General features: G+C 45.1%; 3 protein-coding genes across 16 annotated transcripts in view; 2 read left to right on the top strand and 1 right to left on the bottom strand.

Moving 5' to 3' along the window:
• LOC117415671 (LIM domain-binding protein 1) overlaps positions 1-4,572 on the top strand; it is a 32,614-nt gene extending 28,042 nt beyond the window's left edge. For 7 of the 10 annotated variants that reach the window (XM_034026300.3, XM_034026299.3, XM_034026297.3 and 4 more), the window contains one exon: positions 1,406-4,572. In XM_034026300.3, the coding sequence (XP_033882191.2) occupies positions 1,406-1,636 (231 nt within the window). In that variant the 3' untranslated portion in view covers positions 1,637-4,572. The remainder of the gene's footprint in view (positions 1-1,405) is intronic. The other 3 variants (XM_059025988.1, XM_034026307.3, XM_034026305.3) reach the window with 1 other exon arrangement.
• Positions 4,573-11,324: 6,752 nt separating this feature from the next.
• On the bottom strand, positions 11,325-15,667 carry LOC117415692 (BLOC-2 complex member HPS6-like). Its single transcript, XM_034026348.3, has one exon. It carries the CDS (start codon positions 15,290-15,292, stop codon positions 12,722-12,724), a length of 2,571 nt encoding a protein of 856 aa, XP_033882239.3. The 5' UTR covers positions 15,293-15,667; the 3' UTR covers positions 11,325-12,721.
• An 18-nt stretch (positions 15,668-15,685) lies between these two features.
• The window catches only part of LOC117415693 (armadillo-like helical domain-containing protein 3), a 40,078-nt gene continuing 31,453 nt past the window's right edge, over positions 15,686-24,310 (top strand). Inside the window, exons 1-10 of one of the 5 annotated variants that reach the window (XM_059025980.1) lie at positions 15,686-15,810; positions 18,229-18,340; positions 19,188-19,244; positions 19,834-19,980; positions 20,925-21,032; positions 21,366-21,458; positions 21,765-21,839; positions 22,864-22,950; positions 23,528-23,584; positions 23,732-23,775. In XM_059025980.1, coding sequence (XP_058881963.1) covers positions 18,239-18,340; positions 19,188-19,244; positions 19,834-19,980; positions 20,925-21,032; positions 21,366-21,458; positions 21,765-21,839; positions 22,864-22,950; positions 23,528-23,584; positions 23,732-23,775 — 770 coding nt within the window. In that variant the 5' untranslated portion in view covers positions 15,686-15,810; positions 18,229-18,238. Of the gene's footprint in view, positions 15,811-16,125; positions 16,245-18,228; positions 18,341-18,659; positions 18,687-18,722; positions 18,736-19,187; positions 19,245-19,833; positions 19,981-20,924; positions 21,033-21,365; positions 21,459-21,764; positions 21,840-22,863; positions 22,951-23,527; positions 23,585-23,731; positions 23,776-24,310 lie in introns of those variants that run through there. The other 4 variants (XM_059025982.1, XM_059025981.1, XM_059025983.1 and 1 more) reach the window with 4 other exon arrangements.

Raw genomic sequence — 24,310 nt, 5'->3', positions numbered from 1 at the left:
AGGGTGCAGGGCATCTCACTCTCATTACTGAGGAGAGGGTGCAGGGCATCTCACTGTCATTACTGAGGGGAGGCTGCAGGGCATCTCGCTGTCATTACTGAGGGGAGGCTGCAGGGCATCTCACTGTCATTACTGAGGGGAGGGTGCAGGGCATTTCACTCATTACTGAGGGGAGGGTGCAGGGCATCTCACTGTCATTACTGAGGGGAGGTGGGGAGGGTGCAGGGCATCTCACTGTCATTACTGAGGGGAGGGTGCAGGGCATCTCACTGTCATTACTGAGGGGAGGGTGCAGGGCATCTCACTGTCATTGCTGAGGGGAGGGTGCAGGGCATCTCACTGTCATTACTGAGGAGAGGGTGCAGGGCATCTCACTGTCATTACTGAGGGGAGGTGGGGAGGGTGCAGGGCATCTCACTGTCATTACTGAGGGGAGGTGGGGAGGGTGCAGGGCATCTCACTGTCATTACTGAGGGGAGACTGCAGGGCATCTCACTGTCATTACTGAGGAGAGGGTGCAGGGCATCTCACTGTCATTACTGAGGGGAGGGTGCAGGGCATCTCACTGTCATTACTGAGGGGAGGGTGCAGGGCATCTCTCTGTCATTACTGAGGGGAGGGTGCAGGGCATCTCACTGTCATTACTGAGGAGAGGCTGCAGGGCATCTCACTGTCATTACTGAGGGGAGGGTGCAGGGCATCTCACTGTCATTACTGAGGAGAGGGTGCAGGGCATCTCACTGTCATTACTGAGGAGAGGGTGCAGGGCATCTCACTGTCATTACTGAGGGGAGGCTGCAGGGCATCTCACTGTCATTACTGAGGGGAGGGTGCAGGGCATCTCACTGTCATTACTGAGGAGAGGGGAGACGGGTTTCTGACCTTGCATTACCTAATGGGTGGAGAAATGGGCTTGGATTATGTCAGCTTTGTGCTCAAAGGCAAGCACCTGTGAATTTTGGGAGGAGGTGTGGGTTTGTATGTTTTGTGTTTTGTTGCATTTTTATTGTAATTAGGATTGCAGGTAGTTTTGCAGGCATTCTTTATTAAGGGATGTTTTGAGGGTTAGGGTTTGTTTATTTACATATGTATAGTTTGGGTAAAAGGGATTTCGTAAAGAAAGGTAAGACATGTTAAACATGATATTCCTTTTTGCACACCCATAATACAGACCATCAAGCACTATTTTACTAAGGGGGCCAGCATTAACCCATTATACATTTCAGCTTACTATGAACGTGGCAACCCTGGTCTTTACATTTTCAATCCCCTGAGCTAAATAAATGTAGTGCTCCGAGGCCAGCAGTCCTAGCCACCTCCTTCCCTTTCCCCTTGTTGCGGGGCATCCTCGCTTCTCCCCCTGTTGCGGGGATAATGTGTGCGCCCCTTCCTGTCCCCCCTGCAGGATGTCATGGTGGTGGGAGAGCCCACTCTGATGGGAGGGGAGTTCGGGGACGAAGACGAGCGTCTGATCACACGGTTGGAGAACACGCAGTTTGACGCCGCCAATGGCATCGACGACGAGGACAGTTTCAACAACTCCCCAGCGCTGGGAGCCAACAGCCCCTGGAACAACAAAGCCCCCTCCAGCCAGGAGAGCAAGAACGACAACCCCACATCACAGGCGTCCCAGTAAAAGAGGGGAGGGGGGACGGGACGAGATCCCAGCCGTGTAGGGACTCCTCTACCTGTAAAACACATTCTAAACCGCGCCGTTCCACTCCGGTCCTTCAGCTCTGTACTCGCTGGCACTCCGCACTCTGCTTTAATGGGTCACACAGATTTGGATAAGATCGCATGGAAGCTGTAAGGTCCAGCCTGTGAATTCATACTGGGCACTGCTGTGTTGCACACAATGAGGTGCAACAGCGATGCTGCTGGCTGAAGTGCTACTCAAACGCAGCAAGAGTTTGCAAGCAAGCAGTTTTAGTTAACAGTGCAATGGAATCGGATCAGGGTCAGCTTTGTTCCAACCAGAACCTAAATATCAGTTTTAAAGTACACTTTGCTATCTGGTGTGCATTAGACAGCAATCCACGGCTGTCTCCAAGACTTCAGTCTGGAATTTTTTTCTGTGCACTTAAGGCTATGATACAAATTTTTAAAATTTAAATTATTTTTTTTTTAGGACCTGGTTGGAACAAAAACCCGTACTGTCCTGGAGCTCGAGGACCGGAGTTGAGAACCACTGCGTTAAAACTTAAATACAAACAAACAGTAAAGCATTGAGGTACTTGGGATTTGGTTGTGCACAGCCAGATATGTTTTACTTGTGAACTCCAGATTTGCTCACATACCCTGATTTATACAAGTAGTTTCCAACAATATATATATATATATATATATATATATATATATATAAAATTTTGAAGGGACTTTATTTCCAGCTGTGTTTAAACTCAGTAATGTCTTTTTTTTGTTAATCAAATTTTGATAATTGTCAGATTTTTACAGAACAAAAAATGTAATGTTCCAAAAATCGAACAACAAATGTGTGATTAGACGAAGCTAGGGGTCTGAAAGCATTAATATATAGTGTGTGTGTGTGTGTGTGTGTGTTTTACAAGCCTGTGGCCTGCCTGCCCAGCCCAGCCTCTATTGTAGGAGGCATTAACCTGCCGTCCGCACCTCTGAAGGACATGCTGTGTGAGGGAAGGGATTGGTGTGGACTATTGGAATACAAATGAACCCTTCCCCCCCCCCCCCCCCCCCCTCTGTATTCCAGCAGGTAAAACACACATGGAAAAGAACAACATTGATCTCTCGCAAAGACCGCTAGTAATTCTCTCTAGCGGCTGCTGGTAGAGGCTGGGGCTGTGCTGGGAGGCAGTTTGGTCTGGGGGTTCACAGCTGCTGGTAGAGGCTGGGGCTGTGCTGGGAGGCAGTTTGGTCTGGGGGTTCTCAGCTGCTGGTAGAGGCTGGGGCTGTGCTGGGAGGCAGTTTGGTCTGGGGGTTCTCAGCTGCTGGTAGAGGCTGGGGCTGTGCTGGGATGCAGTTTGGTCTGGGGGTTCACAGCTGCTGGTAGAGGCTGGGGCTGTGCTGGGAGGCAGTTTGGTCTGGGGGTTCACAGCTGCTGGTAGAGGCTGGGGCTGTGCTGGGAGGCAGTTTGGTCTGGGGGTTTTCCAGCTGCATGTATCTTCCACACGAGTCCAGCAGTTAAGTCCGGAGACATTTAAAGCCACTGTTTTGCACTGCTCTGCTCACTAGCACTGCAGCTGGGTGCTCTGACCAATGTCATGGTTGGAAAGAGGATGAAATACCTTCATAAAGAGAATGTTTCTTACCAGACACTTCATTTTGAATAGAAATTCATTTAATAATAAAAAACCACTTGATGCCACTGAAACCCGGTACCTCGTGAATATTAACAGGTTAGATAATGAATGACTTCCGTTTCTAGTGGGCTGTATTTCCCTAGTCATGTTTTTACTGATGCTGAAAGCTACAGACCAAGGATCGAGGCTACTAGCAAGACCCTTTAAATCCCTTCCTAAAATATATTCTTTTGTTTTGTTTTCTTTGTTTTTTTTAAAGGAAAAAAGTAACCTTGTGTGAAGTACTTTTTTTGTTTTTGTTGTTTTATATATATATATATATATATATATATATATATATATACACACACACACATTTCTCTCTGTGTGTTTGTGCTTGTATATTTAAGGTAGTAGCAAAGTTCTTTATACCTGTAATTAAATGTATTCCTTATTTAGAGCACCCAGAAGCCTGCCCTGTCTAATGTATAATGATAATAAAAAAACAAACCCTTTTTGGACATGATTTGAGACCGATCGATTTCTGGGTACAATCACCATTTGGAACCCCACCCCTCTCAATGTGTGTGTGTGTTTTGTTTTTTAATGTACATTTTTTTACATTCATCTTGATATTATTCCACGTTCACACATCCCAAATTTGCCATTGGTATTAGTGCCCCCCCCCCCCCCCCCCATACAATGTTAATAGAAGTTTTGAAGTTTTCTCAACATGTTTAATAGACCCTCTAGTCACGATATACTGCCAGTCTTGCATTCTGTCCTTTGGTTCACCTTGCTGTTTATGCAGAGCACAATGGGCAGACCTCTCCTGTGTTGTGGGTGGGTTGTGGCACAGTTGAGCACACAAGACATTTAGCCGTCTTTATAAATGTTTTTTGACGTTGCAATCAAGCAGTACCTCTTACAACGTGTGTGTGTGTGTGTACGTCTACCCACTTCCTAGGCATTAAGGGACACTTCGGAACCTCACCTGAATGATGTGCACCTCCACCCCTGAAAGAGTTTGTAACTATTATGTATTGTAGACTTGCTTCTTGTCTGTGTCCAGCTCCCACCTATAGAGTCCTAGTCCAGAAACCAGAGCTAGGCTATGGTTGGATTTTTAAAGAGCTTTCTTTCTTCTCCCAGGTTTTTAGGTACGATTTTTAAATGCAAACCGAATGGTGATTTGTACCCTCCAATCTTCCTGTAGAGCCCCTAGTCTGTGGGGCAGTGTAATGTTTTTTTGCATAGTTTGTGCCATTTAATAATTCATGTATGGTACTAATAAAGATGAATTTTCACTTTAATAAAATGGTGAGCTTTTATTTGCATTATTGCTGTACTGTTTACTTGTGTGAGTCATTGCTTTGTCTTGTGAATGAGGTGGCAGAGTGGCTTACAACACCAGAAGGGATTAACACCTGGGTGTCTTCATCTCTTATCCTGTTGGTAATGTATTGATACCTGCAGGGCTCACATACAGGTATATACAGTATGCATGTCATGCTGCCCATGGCGTTTACCAGTAAAATGTAGTTTTATGTGTTGCTTATCAATGTTAAAAATGTAAAGGCCTTGTCAACATAAAACCAGGGGCTCCGTTTCCCACCTCATAGACCCAGATCCTTTATTGAAGCAGAGATACCCTCTCATCTATTATACTGGGTGTGCTTGCTTGCAATACTTTAATTTGAAGGATGCAATCTAGCCTCTGAAATCACAGGCTAAAACCTGTCTTTTCTTAAATCTAGTCATTTTAAATGATTTTAAAAAATAGACACTTTTGCCTCGGTATTCCACAATTCGTTCTAATCTGGGTCTCATCTAAAAAACAAACAATCTGGGTTGCACTTGTACACCTGTGAGCTTGTTTATCAGTCCATGAGCTACCCTCTCTTTCCACAAGAGGGCATCAGCGCTCCAACCCTATTCCCAGGGACAGTGCAAGCAGGCAATGAATAGCTTTCATTACACGTTGTTTTTTTCAGAAATAGCAAGGACGTTTTCTTGTGATGATGATGAGAATAATAATATCTTTATTTTTATATAGCGCCTTTTGTAGTGGACCACCATCACATAGCGGTTTACAGCGGTAGATTCTGAACTGTGCATTATATGCAGAGTCACTTACAATAGGACAGTGATTTAACATCTCGTTCACAGGATGGAGCACAATGTAGGTAGTGCTTGCTGGTAGTACATGTTGAGTACAGGTTCACATTTGTTTTATTGGGCTGTGCATAATAATTTATTCAAGGTGTTTAAACATGATGAGTCAATAAGGAAATAGAATAGAAAAGTAACTGCTTCACACAGCACTGGGGTTTGTGTTACAAGGTAACTGCTTCACACAGCACTGGGGTTTGTGTTACAAGGTAACTGCTTCACACAGCACTGGGGTTTGTGTTACAAGGTAACTGCTTCACACAGCACTGGGGTTTGTGTTACAAGGTAACTGCTACACACAGCACTGGGGTTTGTGTTACAAGGTAACTGCTTCACACAGCACTGGGGTTTGTGTTACAAGGTAACTGCTTCACACAGCACTGGGGTTTGTGTTACAAGGTAACTGCTACACACAGCACTGGGGTGTGTGTTACAAGGTAACTGCTTCACACAGCACTGGGGTTTGTGTTACAAGGTAACTGCTACACACAGCACTGGGGTTTGTGTTACAAGGTAACTGCTTCACACAGCACTGGGGTTTGTGTTACAAGGTAACTGCTACACACAGCACTGGGGTGTGTGTTACAAGGTAACTGCTTCACACAGCACTGGGGTTTGTGTTACAAGGTAACTGCTTCACACAGCACTGGGGTTTGTGTTACAAGGTAACTGCTACACACAGCACTGGGGTTTGTGTTACAAGGTAACTGCTTCACACAGCACTGGGGTTTGTGTTACAAGGTAACTGCTTCACACAGCACTGGGGTTTGTGTTACAAGGTAACTGCTACACACAGCACTGGGGTTTGTGTTACAAGGTAACTGCTTCACACAGCACTGGGTTTTTTCCCAAAGGGACATTCCACCTCAGGTTTAATAAGTTAAAAAGGTAGAATTAAACAATTAACTAATTTACCGGATTGATGGATGGTTGAAGGCTTGCTGGTTCAATTAAACAAGTTAGTGCACTGATAATGTCAGGACAACTGCCCACATTGATGTGGTACGGAACACAAAAGCCAGAGCACTTGTCTTTATGTTATTTATTTATTTATTTTCCTGCAGTCATTTAGAGGATCATCTCAAACCACAGAGCACTAGAGTGGCCATTTTGAAAAGAGCTTTGAAACAGACATTAAAGTTACAAAGTTGTCAGGATGTTAACAATGAATAGAGAAATGACAGGTATAACAGTTGTTTAAACAGTTGTATAACACCATTTTTTTGGAACCTCGCTCCTTACTCTTTGAAATACTTTGACATGAAAGAAAGACATGGTCTACATGTAGAATACAGAGTGCAGTGGAGCTGCCCCTCGCATTGCTATTCCACGCTCAGAGTGCAGTGGAGCTGCCCCTCGCATTGCTATTCCACGCTCAGAGTGCAGTGGAGCTGCCCCTCGCATTGCTATTCCACGCTCAGAGTGCAGTGGAGCTGTCCCTCGCATTGCTATTCCACGCTCAGAGTGCAGTGGAGCTGCCCCTCGCATTGCTATTCCACGCTCAGAGTGCAGCGGAGCTGCCCCTCGCATTGCTATTCCACGCTCAGAGTGCAGCGGAGCTGCCCCTCGCATTGCTATTCCACGCTCAGAGTGCAGCGGAGCTGCCCCTCGCATTGCTATTCCACGCTCAGAGTGCAGCGGAGCTGCCCCTCGCATTGCTATTCCACGCTCAGAGTGCAGCGGAGCTGCCCCTCGCATTGCTATTCCACGCTCAGAGTGCAGCGGAGCTGCCCCTCGCATTGCTATTCCACGCTCAGAGTGCAGCGGAGCTGCCCCTCGCATTGCTATTCCACGCTCAGAGTGCAGCGGAGCTGCCCCTCGCATTGCTATTCCACGCTCAGAGTGCAGCGGAGCTGCCCCTCGCATTGCTATTCCACGCTCAGAGTGCAGCGGAGCTGCCCCTCGCATTGCTATTCCACGCTCAGAGTGCAGCGGAGCTGCCCCTCGCATTGCTATTCCACGCTCAGAGTGCAGCGGAGCTGCCCCTCGCATTGCTATTCCACGCTCAGAGTGCAGCGGAGCTGCCCCTCGCATTGCTATTCCACGCTCAGAGTGCAGTCCAGGGATAAGCAGCTTTGTTTTGATTGTTTCCAGTGCAATCTGTTGCACACTGAGCCTCGCTTCTCTCTGTGTTTCAAGGACTCCATTCCCATGTTCAGCATTCCCAGGGCAGCGATGAAGAGCTAGAGGAAGAGGCCAGCTGGAGCCGGGCTTGCATCCTCGTACCTGCTCATCTCACCCAGCTTTACGAGAGCTGCATCCTGCAAACAGGCAGCCCCTCACTCATTCTGTGTGTTAAACCCATGATTATCCCCAACAATGAAGCACAGCAGTTTCTCTCTACATTTCCAGGAGACCATGTGTAATTAGAATGTTTTTTTTATGTAACTTCCACTAGATGTCAGTATGTCATAATGTAGGCCATGCTGCTGTGCAAAAAAAAAACAAGCCCTGATATGAAGGGGTCTGTCTTCCAAGAGGAGTCCCTGGAAAAATCCACACATTTATTCAACTTTCATTTCCCATACAACAGCAAGGACTGGCGTTGTTATCCAGTTATTACAATGTAGGCCCGCTCCTCAAAACCTGTAGAATCTTGTAGTTTTCACCAAGTGCCATTGCTCACTGAATCTCTTTTTTTCCACAGCAGCATTGCTAAGTGTCCCTTTGTCTTTGTACAGTACTATGCAGCGTTGAAGTCCATATTCTTGTTGTCAGAGTCAATGGGATTGTTTGTCTGTGATTGATAAAGCCCCAGAACAACCATTGTGAGGCTCTGGAGACAGGAATAAGGGACATGGCTCAGGGAATTCTACTGTCCTGCTGCGAATATAGAATCTAACACAATGTTTTTATTCTTTTTAAATTATTGTCTTGATGTGTTTTTTTTTATATACATACTCCAGTGGCCAATCAAAGTGTCATACCCTTCTGGGACACTGTGCAGTGCAGACAGAACCCACGTTCCACCCAGCCAGGAGCTGTTTTCTGACGTGTTTTTGCTAAGAATGTAATTCTGTGAATCTAGCACCTGATTTCTTGTGTGTTTTATTGTAAACTGCACGTGTGTGATCTGTATCGGGAACGGAAGCGCACCATTACGATGCTAGCTGCATGAGGATACCTCCAGTGTTCATCCACTGTGCAAACAGAAGTGGCCCATCTCTGACGGACTGCTTAGGGAACAACTGGTGCTGTGAAGGTACACCCTGACAACCTCTTGATCAGGAGTGGAAACAATTTGAATAAAATCACTGAAAACACAGCACTCTTTTTTTTATTTTACTCTTATTGTTAATATACAGTATGGAAACCCCATCACACAGTGCAACAGCACCCGCAATCCCTCCACTGCTGTGAAAACAACACTGGAGAAGCTAAAACTGAAATCAGCATCCTTGAAATGGGCTCTTAGCATCGGAAAGGGTGACGTACCTGTGCTGTTAGGACACATGCATGTACAGTATATGAACCCAAGCAAGGTTCAGAGTACTATTGAATAGTTTTAGTGTTAAAAATGTGCAGTTTGGAGCAAAGCAGTAATACTGTTACTGTTCCCCATGAAGTTGTACCAGTAAAGCACAGAAATCCAGTAATTAGCAGAAGCAGCTCACGCAGGCCGCCTCTCATTAGCAGAAGCAGGGGGTTCACGAGGTGTGAAAACAAACACAGAACGTTCTTGTAATTGTTTCCAGAACATCACTTCGGTATAATGAAGCAAACGGGAAGGTCCTCAAAAGAAAATGAACGGGTGTACTATCTGCTGTGTTTCCAGGACACCCCTCGCATGACCTCACAGTACTCAGGATTGTCTCAATAGAATGGAAAAGCGGGATGAACTTCTCACAACCCCTGAGAATAGCTTGCTTGCTACAAACAGCTAATGCTAATGTAGAAACTTTGCTTCATCCTTGCAAAGTGACCCTCACTCCCTCTCTCTGATCACAGGAAGGTGCAAATGAACAGCAATACTGCAGAGTGAATTCAAACATTCCAGCACACTCCAGAGAGAGGAGAAACAGCAAGGCACAGAGATCAACAGATACACAGAACATAAGAAAGTTTACAAACGAGAGGAGGCCATTCGGCCCATCTTGCTTGTTTGGTTGTTAGTAGTTTATTGATCCCAGAATCTCATCAAGCAGCTTCTTGAAGGATCCCAGGGTGTCAGCTTCAACAACATTACTGGGGAGTTGGTTCCAGACCCTCACAATTCTGTGTAAAAAAGTGCCTCCTATTTTCTGTTCTGAATGCCTCTTTAATCTCCATTTGTGACCCCTGGTCCTTGTTTCTTTTTTCATGTCGAAAAAGTCCCCTGGGTCGACATTGTCAATACCTTTTAGAATTTTGAATGCTTGAATCAGATCACAGCGTAGTCTTCTTTGTTCAAGACTGAAGAGATTCAATTCTTTTAGCCTGTCTGCATATGACATGCCTTTTAAACCCAGGATAATTCTGATCGCTCTTTGCACTCTTTCTAGAGCAGCAATATCCTTTTTGTAACGTGGTGACCAGAAATGGGAGATGTGTGTGTGAGACAGTAAAGGATTTCACACGAATGCTCTCACTCACCACAGACACACAACTTAGCGTCTGCTTCAGCAATGTGCTACATTTTTAACAGTTTTCACATTTCAGCACTCAAAATGATTATTTTTGGTTAATTGTCATAATTCTACTAGTTTTCTAAAAAATAAAAAAGTTGCTATTAAATATAATCTCCCCAGGGCATATGTCACTGCTTCATTCTGCAGAGAGGCGTGGCCATGCACACACAGACACTGCTTCATTCTGCAGAGAGGCGTGGCCGTGCACACACAGACACTGCTTCATTCTGCAGAGAGGCGTGGCCGTGCACACACACAGACACTGCTTCATTCTTCAGAGAGGCGTGGCCATGCACACAGACACTGCTTCATTCTACAGAGAGACGTGGCCGTGCACACAGACACTGCTTCATTCTACAGAGAGGCGTGGCCGTGCACACAGACACTGCTTCATTCTGCAGAGAGGCGTGGCCATGCACACACAGACACTGCTTCATTCTACAGAGAGGCGTGGCCATGCACACAGACACTGCTTCATTCTGCAGAGAGGCGTGGCCATGCACACACACAGACACTGCTTCATTCTACAGAGAGGCGTGGCCGTGCACACAGACACTGCTTCATTCTGCAGAGAGGCGCGGCCGTGCACACAGACACTGCTTCATTCTGCAGAGAGGCGTGGCCGTGCACACACAGACACTGCTTCATTCTACAGAGAGACGTGGCCGTGCACACAGACACTGCTTCATTCTGCAGAGAGGCGCGGCCGTGCACACAGACACTGCTTCATTCTGCAGATAGGCGCGGCCGTGCACACAGACACTGCTTCATTCTGCAGAGAGGCGTGGCCGTGCACACAGACACTGCTTCATTCTGCAGAGAGGCGTGGCCGTGCACACACAGACACTGCTTCATTCTACAGAGAGGCGTGGCCGTGCACACAGACACTGCTTCATTCTGCAGAGAGGCGTGGCCATGCACACACAGACACTGCTTCATTCTGCAGAGAGGCGTGGCCATGCACACACAGACACTGCTTCATTCTGCAGAGAGGCGTGGCCGTGCACACAGACACTGCTTCATTCTGCAGAGAGGCGTGGCCGTGCACACAGACACTGCTTCATTCTGCAGAGAGGCGTGGCCGTGCACACAGACACTGCTTCATTCTGTAGAGAGGCGTGGCCATGCACACACAGACACTGCTTCATTCTGCACAGAGGCGTGGCCGTGCACACAGACACTGCTTCATTCTGCACAGAGGCGTGGCTGTGCACACAGACACTGCTTCATTCTGCAGAGAGGCGTGGCCGTGCACACAGACACTGCTTCATTCTGCAGAGAGGCGTGGCCGTGCACACAGACACTGCACATGGACTCAATCTACATTATACATGATATACTGCAAGGTAGGTTAGGATAGAATACACTTTCCGACAAAGAAATTCAAACAATATGGGTTAAACTATTTTAGGTTCTTTCTACTTTATATTAAAATCAAGATATGTATGGTACCTAATAAATAAAACATACACGCTTCTTTTTGAAGCTATATACAGTGCATATATATATTTGTGTAATATATTTAAGGTCACCAATCTTCAATGAAAAGTAAACTGATTGAATTCACCACAGTGGAATATGATAGTGTGTGTAAAGATGTGGATTGTTCTCAGGAGTGTGCTGCACATGCACATCTCAGTGAGTGAGTGTGTGCGCACAATGCAGACATTCATATTGCCTACGTCCTATAAACAGGCTAATAGGTATTAAACACAAGCAGTAACTTTACTGAGAGTTCATCATTACCTTTAAAAGGAAGCTCAAACTTGAGATAAAAAATCGAATGGCTGCATTATATTTTGTTCAGCCACCACCAGCAGGAATAGCATCTCCAGTGCTCTACATGAACAGCATCTCCAGTGCTCTACATGAACAGCATCTCCAGTGCTCTACATGAACAGCATCTCCAGTGCTCAACATGAACAGCATCTCCAGTGCTCAACATGAACAGCATCTCCAGTGCTCAACATGAACAGCATCTCCAGTGCTCAACATGAACAGCATCTCCAGTGCTCTACATGAATAGCATCTCCAGTGCTCAACATGAACAGCATCTCCAGTGCTCAACATGAACAGCATCTCCAGTGCTCAACATGAACAGCATCTCCAGTGCTCAACATGAACAGCATCTCCAGTGCTCTACATGAACAGCATCTCCAGTGCTCAACATGAACAGCATCTCCAGTGCTCTACATGACATACTCATTTTGTTCTCTGCCCTTTGCTCGTGGTGCTTTAGTGGCATTTTAACTTTGTCACGGCACTCATTCTAGTGTGCAATGCATCTGTTTAGTAAACAGCACACGAATAACATTTCAACAGCAGGCTGCAGGGTAATATCCAGGCAGATTTATAATACATCTGCACTGCTTTGAAAAACCAGACCCTTGATTATAAAACTGCTTTGGCTGCATATTTAGAGCTGAAAACAAAAGCCAGTCCATTGGCCTTATGATTTGACAACAAAGAATGATCTCTTGAAAACGTGTGGAACACAGTCAAACCTTTTTTTTTTTTTTTTTTTTAATAAAAAACTTTGGTTAAGAGAATATATATCCTAACTTGTCTTCTACATTTGATCTTTGCTCTGGAACGCATATTCCAGCGAGGTTTTAAATATCTTTGGTGATTTCGCTTGTAGGGTATCTTCTCCATTAGTCCCCGGAGGAGAGAACATGTGCAGAGCTGCTATTTATTCTCATGATGGGGACTGGAGCAGCCTTCATCCACGCTGGTGTCGTTCACACTGGATGAGATGCTCGACAGGGGCGGGGAGGCAGTGGCCATGGCGGGCTCTGTGACTGACCTGGGCTGCCTCGGGAGAGTGGGAGGGGGAAAGGAAGGGGACTGGAGGATGTCCGCATACCTTTGGCTCGGCTTGGTTTCTCTTTGCAGCACTTTGATCAACAGCGGCTTCAGCATCCCGATGCTCATCTGGCTCCTGTCGGTTCTGAATGGTCCGGGCTCCCTTCCGCATAGAGGCAGGCTTTTCAGCACAATATTTAGGATGCTGGTGACAGTCATGTCCTCAGGACACAAGGTCCAAAGTAGGTCCAGGTATGGGTCCAGATCCCGGTGCTGCGAGACCTCACAGAGAAGGGTGGTGAAGATCTCCTTGTTGAGCAGGGGGCTCTGTTGAGAGAAGTGCTGGGCCACTTCGGCCACTCTCTCCCAGCGCCGGAGCTCCAGCAGGATGTGCATGGCCTGCATGACAGCGTTGGGTCTCTGGCTGCAGAGCAAGAGCTCCACCTGCAACTCCTGCGCCTGCCCCTCCCTCGGCAGCACACACAGGGCCCGCTTGTACAAGGGGACGCTCTCCGGGCTCTCCTTGCCCCCATAGTTCCAGGAAGAGGCACCTGCTTGTTGCTGCGCCAGCTCAACAAATCTGGGCAGCCACTTGGGCTGAAAGGTGAAAAGGGAGCGGCAGATCAGCTCAAAGACAGGCGCTGCCCCGTTAGAGGAGGCCTGCTGCTGGCCGCTGGAGAGAGGGGCCAGGGCTGCCTGCACGGGGCTCAGGACCGTCTTCCAGACCTCCGGGGCTGCCTTGGCCGTCAGGAAGCCCTCTCCATTGGACCCGAGTCGCAAACTAGCCTGCAGGGCTTGCCAAGACTCCCGGGGGAAGGTTTTAAAAATGACGTTCAGGTACAGCAGATTGTCTCTGTCCAGGTCTGAGAAGAGCAGGCGGTTCACCTCTTGCCCCACCAGAGTTTCACACGAGACGCTCAGCTTTCTGTCGGAGGCGCTGACCACTGATGCCTTGAGCTGCTCCAAGGCCATCAAGCTCTCTAGCTCCGCGCCCAACGATGCCAGCAGCTTGGAGTAACCGCCACCCCCCTGCGGCAGCTCGCTGGCTTTCTTGGTTTTCATGTAGACCCCGAGAATGGAAGACAGGGCGATGGGCGCCTGGAACATGCCCCCGCTTTTCAGTTTCTCCACAGTCAGCTGTGTGCTGCTCAGGCTCCGGCGCTGGTAGTACCTGCAGGCTTCTTCGAAGACTGCCTCCACCAAGACAGCATCCGGCCTGGCAGTGTCGGAGCAGCCCAGCTGCTTGCTGGTGGGGTCCACCCCCGACTCCTTCACCACGTACATTCCTTTACCGGAAAGGAAGTGGATGCCATTCTTCTCCCTGGAGTTTAGAAAGAGCATGCCATCGGTCTTCAGTGCAATGTTCTCCAGCAGCCTGCCAGTGCTGGTGTCAACCAGGTACAGCGTCCTGTACACAATGCAAGCCAGGGTACTGCCGTAGATCTGCATGCTGATCTGATTGCTACAGTCCAGTGGGCAGCTTAATGCCAGAGTATAGATCTGCCTCAGGACTCCATCACTTTGCAATAAACTAATGCAGCCTGAGCTGAGAACCAAGAGCAGCCCACCGCAGCTGGTAGGAGCAACGGAACAGATTTCTGGGGGGCTGATTGTGGCCAGCATTCCAATGCACTCTGAAATCAGTGTCTTGTAATCCGAATCCTTGCTGGTGGAGTGCAGGGTTTTGCTCAGCAGTGCTCCTTTGCACACAGTACTGATAGTCATCCTGTCCTGTTTAGGGGACCATGGCAGGAAGAATTTGGAGCCGTTGCCCGGGGCTGCCTCCTGATTGTCTGGCAGCAGGTAAACATTCTCCCGCGCTGCAAGGACCCTGTAACGCGGGCTGTTGTGTAAGGGTGTTTTAACACCCCCTAAGCGCACAGCCCGCTCCTCGCGCTCGTAAGTTCTTTTGCAGATGCAGTATCTGAAGTTGTTACGCGCTGCGGAGAAAACTGAAGCGCTTTCTGAAGCGGGTCTCTCTTCACACCAGATTATAAACTTGCCACTGGAGCAAACCGACACCACTTTAGCGCTGGTGCTGTTGCACAGGTCTGAAGTCTGCAACAAATCCCAGCCAGCTTTTCTCTCCCAGTATTTCCAAAACTCCGCTTTACCGTTTTCAAGAATCACCGCGACCAGCGCCGCGCTGTCTTTGCTGCCGCTGTCTAAATACAACAGCTCCACTATCGGGATCGATAGGGCGGATCCCGTGTCCATATAGCTGGGGCTCTGAGCGACAGCGACTCTCTGGATCCTATCAAAAGTCACCAGACCCCGCTTTGGTTTTTGAAGAAAGGCGTGGATGTGCTGTGCATCTGGACTGACCCGGACAGGATGCGAACGACAGTTATTCATATTAAACACATTATTAGTTTGCTTTAAAAACTCGGTCAAATCGCCGCCTCTGGTAAAATCAGTGAAATCTGTTATCTGCTCCAACGCGAATCCTTTCATCGTTACTTACTGTCTGGCTGGGGAGCCTGTGAGAAGAAGCGAATGTTGTGTAAACACCCCACACGAAAAGGAAAGTCAATTATGTGTCTAAATATATCACATAACCAGCATCCGTGTTAAATCCACACCCTCCAGTCCGCCTGCTCTCCGACTCACTGCTGCAATAACACGTTTCTTTACTCGCACAACCTATTAACTTCTCTATGTCTGTGTGTCAGCCGTCTCCTGACATCACGAGTTTGTTCATTTCCGGCATCAATTACCTGCTGAGGCGTTTTTTTAATTTAATTTTTTCCTGTTTTTCCAATTTAGGGAGGTTGCGTGTTTTTGTTGTACCTTTCCTTTACTTGCTTCCGTCCTTAAAATATGATGCTGCGTGGGGCTCGCTACAGTAGGTGGTATTAATCACCTGATCATGGACTTTGAACATTCCAGAGAGGATTTAAAGCGACAGTGTCCTATTCCCCTGAACAGCAATGCTGTGCTGCAGTATTCCGTAGTAGGGCTTCAGATTTGAGGTATTTCCCCACGACTTTTATACTGTACTCTCCTTTAAGAATGCAATTGATACATGTTAAGCCATTCGTGTATCTCGATCACAACTAAGAAACGTGTTAATAGTAACACTGATTTAATTTACGTTTTTTTCTTCTTCCGTGAAAGCTAAATGGGCATTTAAATTGGCCAAGCTTTCGTTTTTTTATTTTATTTTATTTTTTTACTGATTTAAATATAGGTTATGTGTTCTTTCTTCTTGTTTTTCAATTTCTGCAATAAAAATGGTAACACTGCACCCGTTAAAATGGACGGGCAGGCGCTAGGACCATGCAGGCTTTTGTTTGACTGATGAAGGTAATGGAGACGGGTGGGTTGGTCTTGCGACAATAGTAACGAGTCGCGCTGTGTTTTTAAGCGAGTGGGGATGGGATTTTAAGAAAATACACGAAAATAGGTAAGCGGAAATCACACATAATCCCTGCAAATAATATCCCAGGTCTGTAGTAAAACGATCATACACACTGCTTTCCATATTCAATCTGTCACAAACACGTCTTGGTCTGATTGGTAATGCCAGTATCATATTATTTAAAGTGTTTTTTTTAAGGGTCAGCACAAACCAATTCTGTTTCCATGCTGGTTTTTCGTTAGTAAATAAAGTTCAAACGGTTTCACTTTTTTCTTTTCATTTTTTTTTGTGTAAATCTAAAGCAGACGTGTACCGGTATTATTTATTTAAAATGTGTTGCTAAAAAGAGCAAATTATATTAAAAGCACTGTTAGATTATTTATTGAAATTACATTATCCATATACTTAAATGAAATGTATGTGTAAAAAATTAAAGAACAAAACGGCAACGAGATTGGAGCCTGTGAGCTCTATGAAGGTTATGAGGCCCGCATACTTAGTAGGAAACCTCGGGGATTACACAGATTTGTACAGGCCGCTTATATCTTGCCACACACAAGATGTGATGTTTGTTTACTAATTCCTAACGCCTACTTTATTTTGCTACTGACACGAATATATATATATATATATATATATATATATATATATATATATGAATGAATAACAAAATAGTTATATTATGAAATTATTATTTTGCAAAAAAACCACAAAAAAAACCCCCTAAACTTTAGTTTAGAAAGACAAGGCAGCGTTTTAATCAGGTTTCTCTTGGTTAATATTGTATTAAAAAAAAAAAAAGCAGCCTTCTAGAACATACCACTTTGTTAGAGGGAGATTAACGATGCCCCAGATTACACAGACTAACACAGTAACATTAAGCGAGAGAATGAAAAACAAACAGGTCAAACAGTTTCCGTGCAAGCCTGTCGCTTTGAGACTTTGGGAAACGTTTCGGGGAAATTTCAGTGCAGTGGTATTGAGATTTTTGAAACAGAATTCTAAAACTTGTGATACCAGTTAGTTAACCAATTTCCAGTTAATGGGACAAGAAAAACACTTTTGTTTTGTACTGAATGGAAAAGAACATTAAGTCAGTGAGCTTTATAAAGGGGCCGCTTGTGTCAAGCAATTCCCTCATTAAACTGAGGTGAAATAAGCAGGTCAGTTGAGCGTGAATGCAAACCATTTTAATCAAATTCATATAGCTGAACTCCTATCGTGGAAGTTTAAGGGATGCTACACAGATGTTTTTACAAAGTGTCATTATACTGTGGGCACAGGGATGGAAATAAGACTACAAATTGCATTTGATCCATTCCTCGTTTACTATGAGTTTAATAAGACACCTGAGCTTTTTACCTTTACCCGCTGTGGCTAATCAAGCTTGTATTAAAACCTGGAGTGGATGGAAGTGCTGTGCAATAGGAGTCTTATTGCCATGATGCATATTGATACAACAAATATACATTCAAGTTTTAATGAACCTTATAAAACAGATTACAACAGACCATTGTGATTGCTTGTCGGTGTGGTAGACTTTGATGTGTGGCAAAGCTATACTTCGAAGCATAGACGAAGCCTTATATAAAAAGTATTTTCTAATCAGTTGCTTTATAAGCATTGCAGCTACAGTGGCTTTCTGTAAGGGTATCATACAGTGCTCATGTGAGATGTAAAGGCATGCAGCCCACAGCCAATGTGATTGCAGGTATTTAAGCTCTTGTGTGCTTTTCTTATGAAGATGGTTGAACTGACATTCCTTCACAGTTCCTCTGCTGTAGAGCACCTGTATTTCTACAATTTTTATAAAGTGCCAAAGTACAATAGACTGGTTTGCTTGATCAGTAACATTGTAAATCCCCGTTTTGTACCCAAAATAAATGGTGCACATAAGGGATGTGTTGGTGTCCATGTACTGCTTAACTTGAATTGTCTGTGTCTGAGATTTAACTGTCTAGAACTTTTAACTTCTGTGCCCCAAATGAGTTCTCCCAATGTCTTATTGACTCGTTACTTCTGTGCCCAGACCCCAAACCATGGCCCAGGTGGAGAAGAAGGCAGGCTTGCTGCGGAAGTCATCTGCCTCTAAGAAGCCTTTGAAGGAGAAGGTGGTCCTGATGTATGAGGAGATCTTTGTGGTAAGGGCAGCATTCTCACGTGGTCCTGACGTATGAGGAGATCTTTGTGGTAAGGGCAGCATTCTCACCTGGTCCTGATGTATGAGGAGATCTTTGTGGTAAGGGCAGCATTCTCACCTGGTCCTGATGTATGAGGAGATCTTTGTGGTAAGGGCAGCATTCTCATGTGGTCCTGATGATGTATGAGGAGATCTTTGTGGTAAGGACAGCATTCTCACCTGGTCCTGATGTATGAGGAGATCTTTGTGGTAAGGGCAGCATTCTCATGTGGTCCTGATGTATGAGGAGATCTTTGTGGTAAGGGCAGCATTCTCGCGTGGTCCTGATGTATGAGGAGATCTTTGTGGTAAGGGCAGCATTCTCGCGTGGTCCTGACGTATGAGGAGATCTTTGTGGTAAGGGCAGCATTCTCACGTGGTCCTGACGTATGAGGAGATCTTGGTGGTAAGGGCAGCAGGGCTCCCTGGTGTAGCATTCTCACACGTTGCTCGTTTTGCTTATCTTGCCACACTAGAGTAATATACTTTATTAGGAAGGGGTAGTTGCCTAGTGAACTGGCCATGCCCAGGCTTATCACTCCTATTAACGTTCTCTCTCACACAAACTTTCTTCTGTGCAGCAGTTGCGCTTCTCATTTTTTACCTTTTAGGTGACTGTCAGAAATATGATTGTCATAGATAATTCCATTTTTAATGATGTATCTTCAGTACGATAAATAATCAAGAAACTAAACATATCGCAATATGTGATTATTCTTCCAACCCCACCCAGAACCTGAAAATGTATTCTACATGATCAAGTTTTAAACAAGAAAAGGAAACAAAATCCATTCCGTTTCTCATTTCAGAGGGAAGACCCTGCAAAAAACAACCCGCGCTTTTGGGAAGAGCTGTTCCTGATGAAGGTGAGAGAAAGCATTCTTAATGTATTTGCTTACGATTGTAAGTCGCCCTGGATAAGGGCGTCTGCTAGGAAATAAATAAATAAATAATAAAGCTTGGGTTAAATCATTCCAGTCTTGGCATTTGAAGATGCACAAATTGTAAATGAATACTTGGGGTACAACCACACTTATGAGATGGATTGCTCATTATAGTCATTCCATTAGCAGTCCATCCTTTTCATGTATACCAATATATTTAGAAAGAAAGGCATCTGAGTGGGTGAAATGTGCAACAGAATATGGGTCTGCATTTATTAGTCTGTCTGAATGCTTGTTGGTGTAAAGCACACTGGTGTCAGTAAGCCTATTATTGCTCACATTTGCTGAGACTGCTCATATATAATATCTTCTGCTGTGAAATCAAGGTTCTTCATGTTCTGTGAGGAATCGCACAATAGCAGTATGATCGTCTGCTTACACTGCAGCATTTGCTCAGAACAAAAATCAAAAGAAGCTTTCCTAAGCCTGACTTGTAATTGTGTTTTTTAGCATTAGTTATTGTGCCTGTTGTGCTCTTGTCCTTTGGTAATGAAGTCTTGCTTTTCTTCAGGTGAATCTGGAGTACCTGGAGGGAAAGCTGGAATCTCTGGATGGAGATGAACTGATGAAAGTCAAAGACAACATCAACAGCCTGTTCCAGCACTGCATTCAGGCTCTGGGAGAGGAGCACCAGATCAAAGTTGTAAATGCCTTGCAGGTAAGGGCCAGTAGAGTGGCTGATAACAAAGCCAGAGCAGTGTGCCTTGTTATTCCTGCAGGGTGCATGGGCTCCAGCGGGGGATCCAGCGGGGGATCCAGCGTGGGATCCAGCGGGGGATCCAGCTTGGGATCTGGATCTTGGGAAGGCAATGCTAGATCTTTTGTAGGACTGAACCTGGTTTGACCTGGTTGGAGAAATTGCTAGATGACATTAAAAACCTTCTGGGAATAATTGTAAAACTCTTTAATCTTGTGTGATGCATTAGTGAGACTGTCCTGTCTTACTAATTGTCTCTGCCTCGGATTTAATACAACAGGACAGGAAGTCTAATTAATGCATCCTCTTTGAAACAGGACATTTGCCTCATATAATGAACGACATTTTAAAGTTGATATAAATAAAAAAAAATAAAAAGCATGTACAGTCTGTTATAACATTGTGTTGCATCATAAGTTATGACAATTTTCTCAGACATAATGGGGGGAATCTAATTTATAAATGTAAGTTATGCTAATGAAAAGGTACACTGTACAATTGGCAGTTGAACTGGAGTGTCCACGAGTCCTTGAACCCCAGGGAGAGTAATGCATGCGATTTCTTTCAGGTCTGCTCATCAGATTAATGAAGCTTTACAGTCATTTGTTTTAAAAAGTTATTTCACATCCTTCAATGAAGCTCCATGGCGCTGACTTATTTTCTGTAGATCATTTTAAAATCTGATATTTTTTATGAATAAGGGCACTCATTTATAAAAGGATCTCTGCAATTTAGTACACAAGAAAATATTATTTTGAAAAATGCACACATGCACATGACTAGTTCTTTCTGAATGAGGAGTTAGCATATGGAAACTCACTCAGCAGTTCTCTTTATCCAAGCAGTTACAATGCTGTTAGTGTTACTGGCTTTCTGTTTATTCAGTCCTTCACGCTCTTTCCCAGACTTTATGTGCCCTGTTTCGAGGGGTTCACCAGAAGAATAAGTCAACGTCAGGCTTTGACATCATCAACATGCTGATGGGCTTTGACAAGGCAGAGCTGCGCATGAAGGTGAGGCTGGGACTGGGAGAAGGGCATGGAGGAGTGGATCTGATGGGTGGGGAGGAAGTGGAGGAGTGGAGTGATGAGGCTGTGTAAAACATGCACTGGTAAGACCACACTCAGTACTGTGTTAATTGGGGGCTCTGTCTTACAGAAAGTGCATTGTGGCTTTTAAGAGAACGACTAGACCAGCAATTCTCAAACGTTTTCTAGTTGAGTCCCCTTTATAGAAACTTGGTCTGCCGCAGTATTTTCTAGAGACAGATTATTTTCTTCTTCAGGTTAATGTGTAAAATACTGTGCCCTTGTATGTTTGGTGACTATGGCGTTCTCTGATTTCAGGACCTGATGGAGAGTTTGGATACACTGCTGTGTGGTGATGGATCAGAAAGCCTGAAAAGCCTCTGTCTGAAGCTTCTTCTCTGTTTAGTGACGGTATAGTTTCATTCAGTCGTTCATTCATTCATTTGACCGGTAGAACCCGTGCCACCTTACCCTGCTGCGTTCAGACATTTGGTCTACTTGCACCTCTGCCTGTCAGTGCTGATTGTATTCATGTGGGCTAAGCCCAGTCTTGTTGTTCAACCCACAGTACTGCAATGTTAGGAAAGTAAAGCCTGTTCATACTTTCATGCATTTCCAAGCCGTTGGAGATGGTTCCCCTTACTAGGCAGCCCTGCTGCAGCGGTGTGAAGCACCCTGCCACGCTGGCACATGTCTTTACGATGCCTTGCATTTCAGGTGACGGATAACATCAGCCAGAACACAATCCTGGAGTACGTCATGATCAACAGCATCTTTGAGGCCATCCTGCAGGTGAGTTGGGAGAGAGAGGCTGCAGCTGACATGCTACATGTTGGCTTGTGTGGATGGATGTTTGTTTCTATGAAAGCTTGCACACCACTTGTTGGATTGATTTTGCTTTGTGAAGGAGCAGCCCTGAAATGTTACACATTCTGTTGGGTGTACAAAAGAGCACAGCAATGGGGTGCTAATAAACACTAGAACAGATTAGAACACGCTGGAATAGTAATGCTTACATGTTCGGGCAGCAGTGTGGAGTAGTGGTTAGGGCTCTGGACTCTTGACCGTAGGGTTGTGGGTTCAATTCCAGGTGAGGGACACTGCTGCTGTACCCTTGAGCAAGGTACTTTACCTAGATTGCTCCACTAAAAACCCAACTGTATAAATGGGTAATTGTATGTAAAAATAATGTGATATCTTATAACAATTGTAAGTAGCCCTGGATAAGGGCGTCTGCTAAGAAATAAATAATAATAATAATAATAATAATAATAATGTTTAAAATGGCAGGGTTTTTACAGATTGACTAGTTAAAGGCACATAATTAAAAGCTTTGAATAAAAGCTTTATAATGGTTTCCATGTTTTCATACAGCCGTGATTCCATCTATTGTGCTTATGCCAGCAGCCTTTCTATATGCCATTGTGCAGAGCATTCCTTTCATCTATTCTTTGACTGAGTGCAGTTCTGGAGACTCTTGCAGTGTAAGGGAACTGTTTTCCAATGCCAGAGAACATTCACTTGCTGCCTTACACTGATGAAGGCGCTTTGCCAAAATGTTTCTCTACTTCACTGTGTTTCTCAGTTTTACATTAATATCCAGTTGATGGGTAGAGGGAAGGGTGTGCAAGTCTGTTGTTTAGAGCTTTTGTTTGCACATCTCAAAGACTGAAACATTCCTTTGGTGAGTGTTCCCTGGTAACTGTTAGGGTTTTTATACCACGAGGATCAGTGTGGAAGGTCAGGTTGGTAGAATGCAGTGCTGCTAGTACAGGACGCAGGTTCCCCTGATTCACTGCACAGCCTTGCTTTGCAGATCCTCTCCAGTTCTTCCAGTAGGAGGCAGCATGGCTATGACACAGTCGTCCTCCTGGCTCTTCTGGTTAACTACAGGAAATACGAGGCAAGCTTTTCTCTTTAACCCATCTTTCTTCAGTGGTGGGGAAACAGCTACATAAAACTATATTAACTGAAGCACATCTTATCCCACAAGGTGGGTGTACCATTTTTTAAAATTACAACAGCATGCACATAATACAGCACTTTGAAAACACACATGGGGTTTATTCAGGTGATCCTGGCCGCGATGTTTAGCTTGGCCACAGTTTTGTTCAGATGAATCATGACTTTCTATGAGCTGTGGCTCAGAAAAGCAGGTGGTGTTAGAGTTACATGAGATGCTTAATACTGATATAAATAAAATATGAAAATCGAATGTCTAACAGTCCATGTGTCTTTTTCATCGGTTTCTGTTGGTAAAAGTATGTGAAGAGTTCCAGGAAGTGGTGATTTAGATCCGCTCTGTTTGGACCTGAAGTGCACACTGATGAACTAACTGTGTGTATAGAAACACTAAATATTAAAAAGTGCTATCTTTAACTGGTATTGAGTATTGCAGAAGCTGTGGGTTCATGTTGATAATATCACTGCGTTAGAAAGCCTAACTAACCTATGTGTTTCTTTCTTTCTTTTTTTTGCAGTCTGTAAACCCGTACATAGTGAAGTTGTCTATAGTTGATGATGAGACCACATTAAATGTAAGTGAATTGCGCTGTGTTCCCTAAGCTGTATTACACAATGTTGTTTAATGCTAGTCAGTGCAAGTCAGTTGTTGGTGTACAATGGAACACACACATCTACAGAGTGAAGCGAATAGATAATCAGAACTTTCTTTGTCTTTGCAGGGAAAGGGACTGGTGATCTCACAAGCCCTGTCAGAGTATAACAGGTAGGTGTCATCGCAGCACTGCATGGAGACATTGTCATGGTAATACCTGCCCTGTGCACACAGTGTGTTTTGACATTGTCATGGTAATACCTGCCCTGTGCACACAGTGTGTTTTGACATTGTCTTGGTCATATCTGCCCTGTGCACACAGTGTGTTTTGACATTGTCATGGTAATACCTGCCCTGTGCACACAGTGTGTTTTGACATTGTCATGGTAATACCTGCCCTGTGCACACAGTGTGTTTTGACATTGTCATGGTAATACCTGCCCTGTGCACACAGTGTGTTTTGACATTGTCTTGGTCATATCTGCCCTGTGCACGCAGTGTGTTTTGACATTGTCATGGTCATACCTGCCCTGTGCACACAGTGTGTTTTGACATTGTCATGGTCATATCTGCCCTGTGCACACAGTGTGTTTTGACATTGTCATGGTCATATCTGCCCTGTGCACACAGTGTGTTTTGACATTGTCATGGTCATACCTGCCCTGTGCACACAGTGTGTTTTGACGTTGTCTTGGTAATATCTGCC

This window comes from Acipenser ruthenus, chromosome 7, assembly GCF_902713425.1.
Source record: "Acipenser ruthenus chromosome 7, fAciRut3.2 maternal haplotype, whole genome shotgun sequence".
In the NCBI taxonomy this organism is placed as follows: domain Eukaryota; kingdom Metazoa; phylum Chordata; class Actinopteri; order Acipenseriformes; family Acipenseridae; genus Acipenser; species Acipenser ruthenus.
The sequence above is the reverse complement of the archived record's forward strand: the minus strand, read 5'-3'. Positions and strand labels throughout refer to the sequence as shown.

What these genes read in the sequence shown, in the direction of transcription:
- LOC117415692 (XM_034026348.3), bottom strand. Translation starts at nt 15,292, where the DNA reads ATGAAAGGATTCGCGTTGGAGCAGATAACAGATTTCACTGATTTTACC.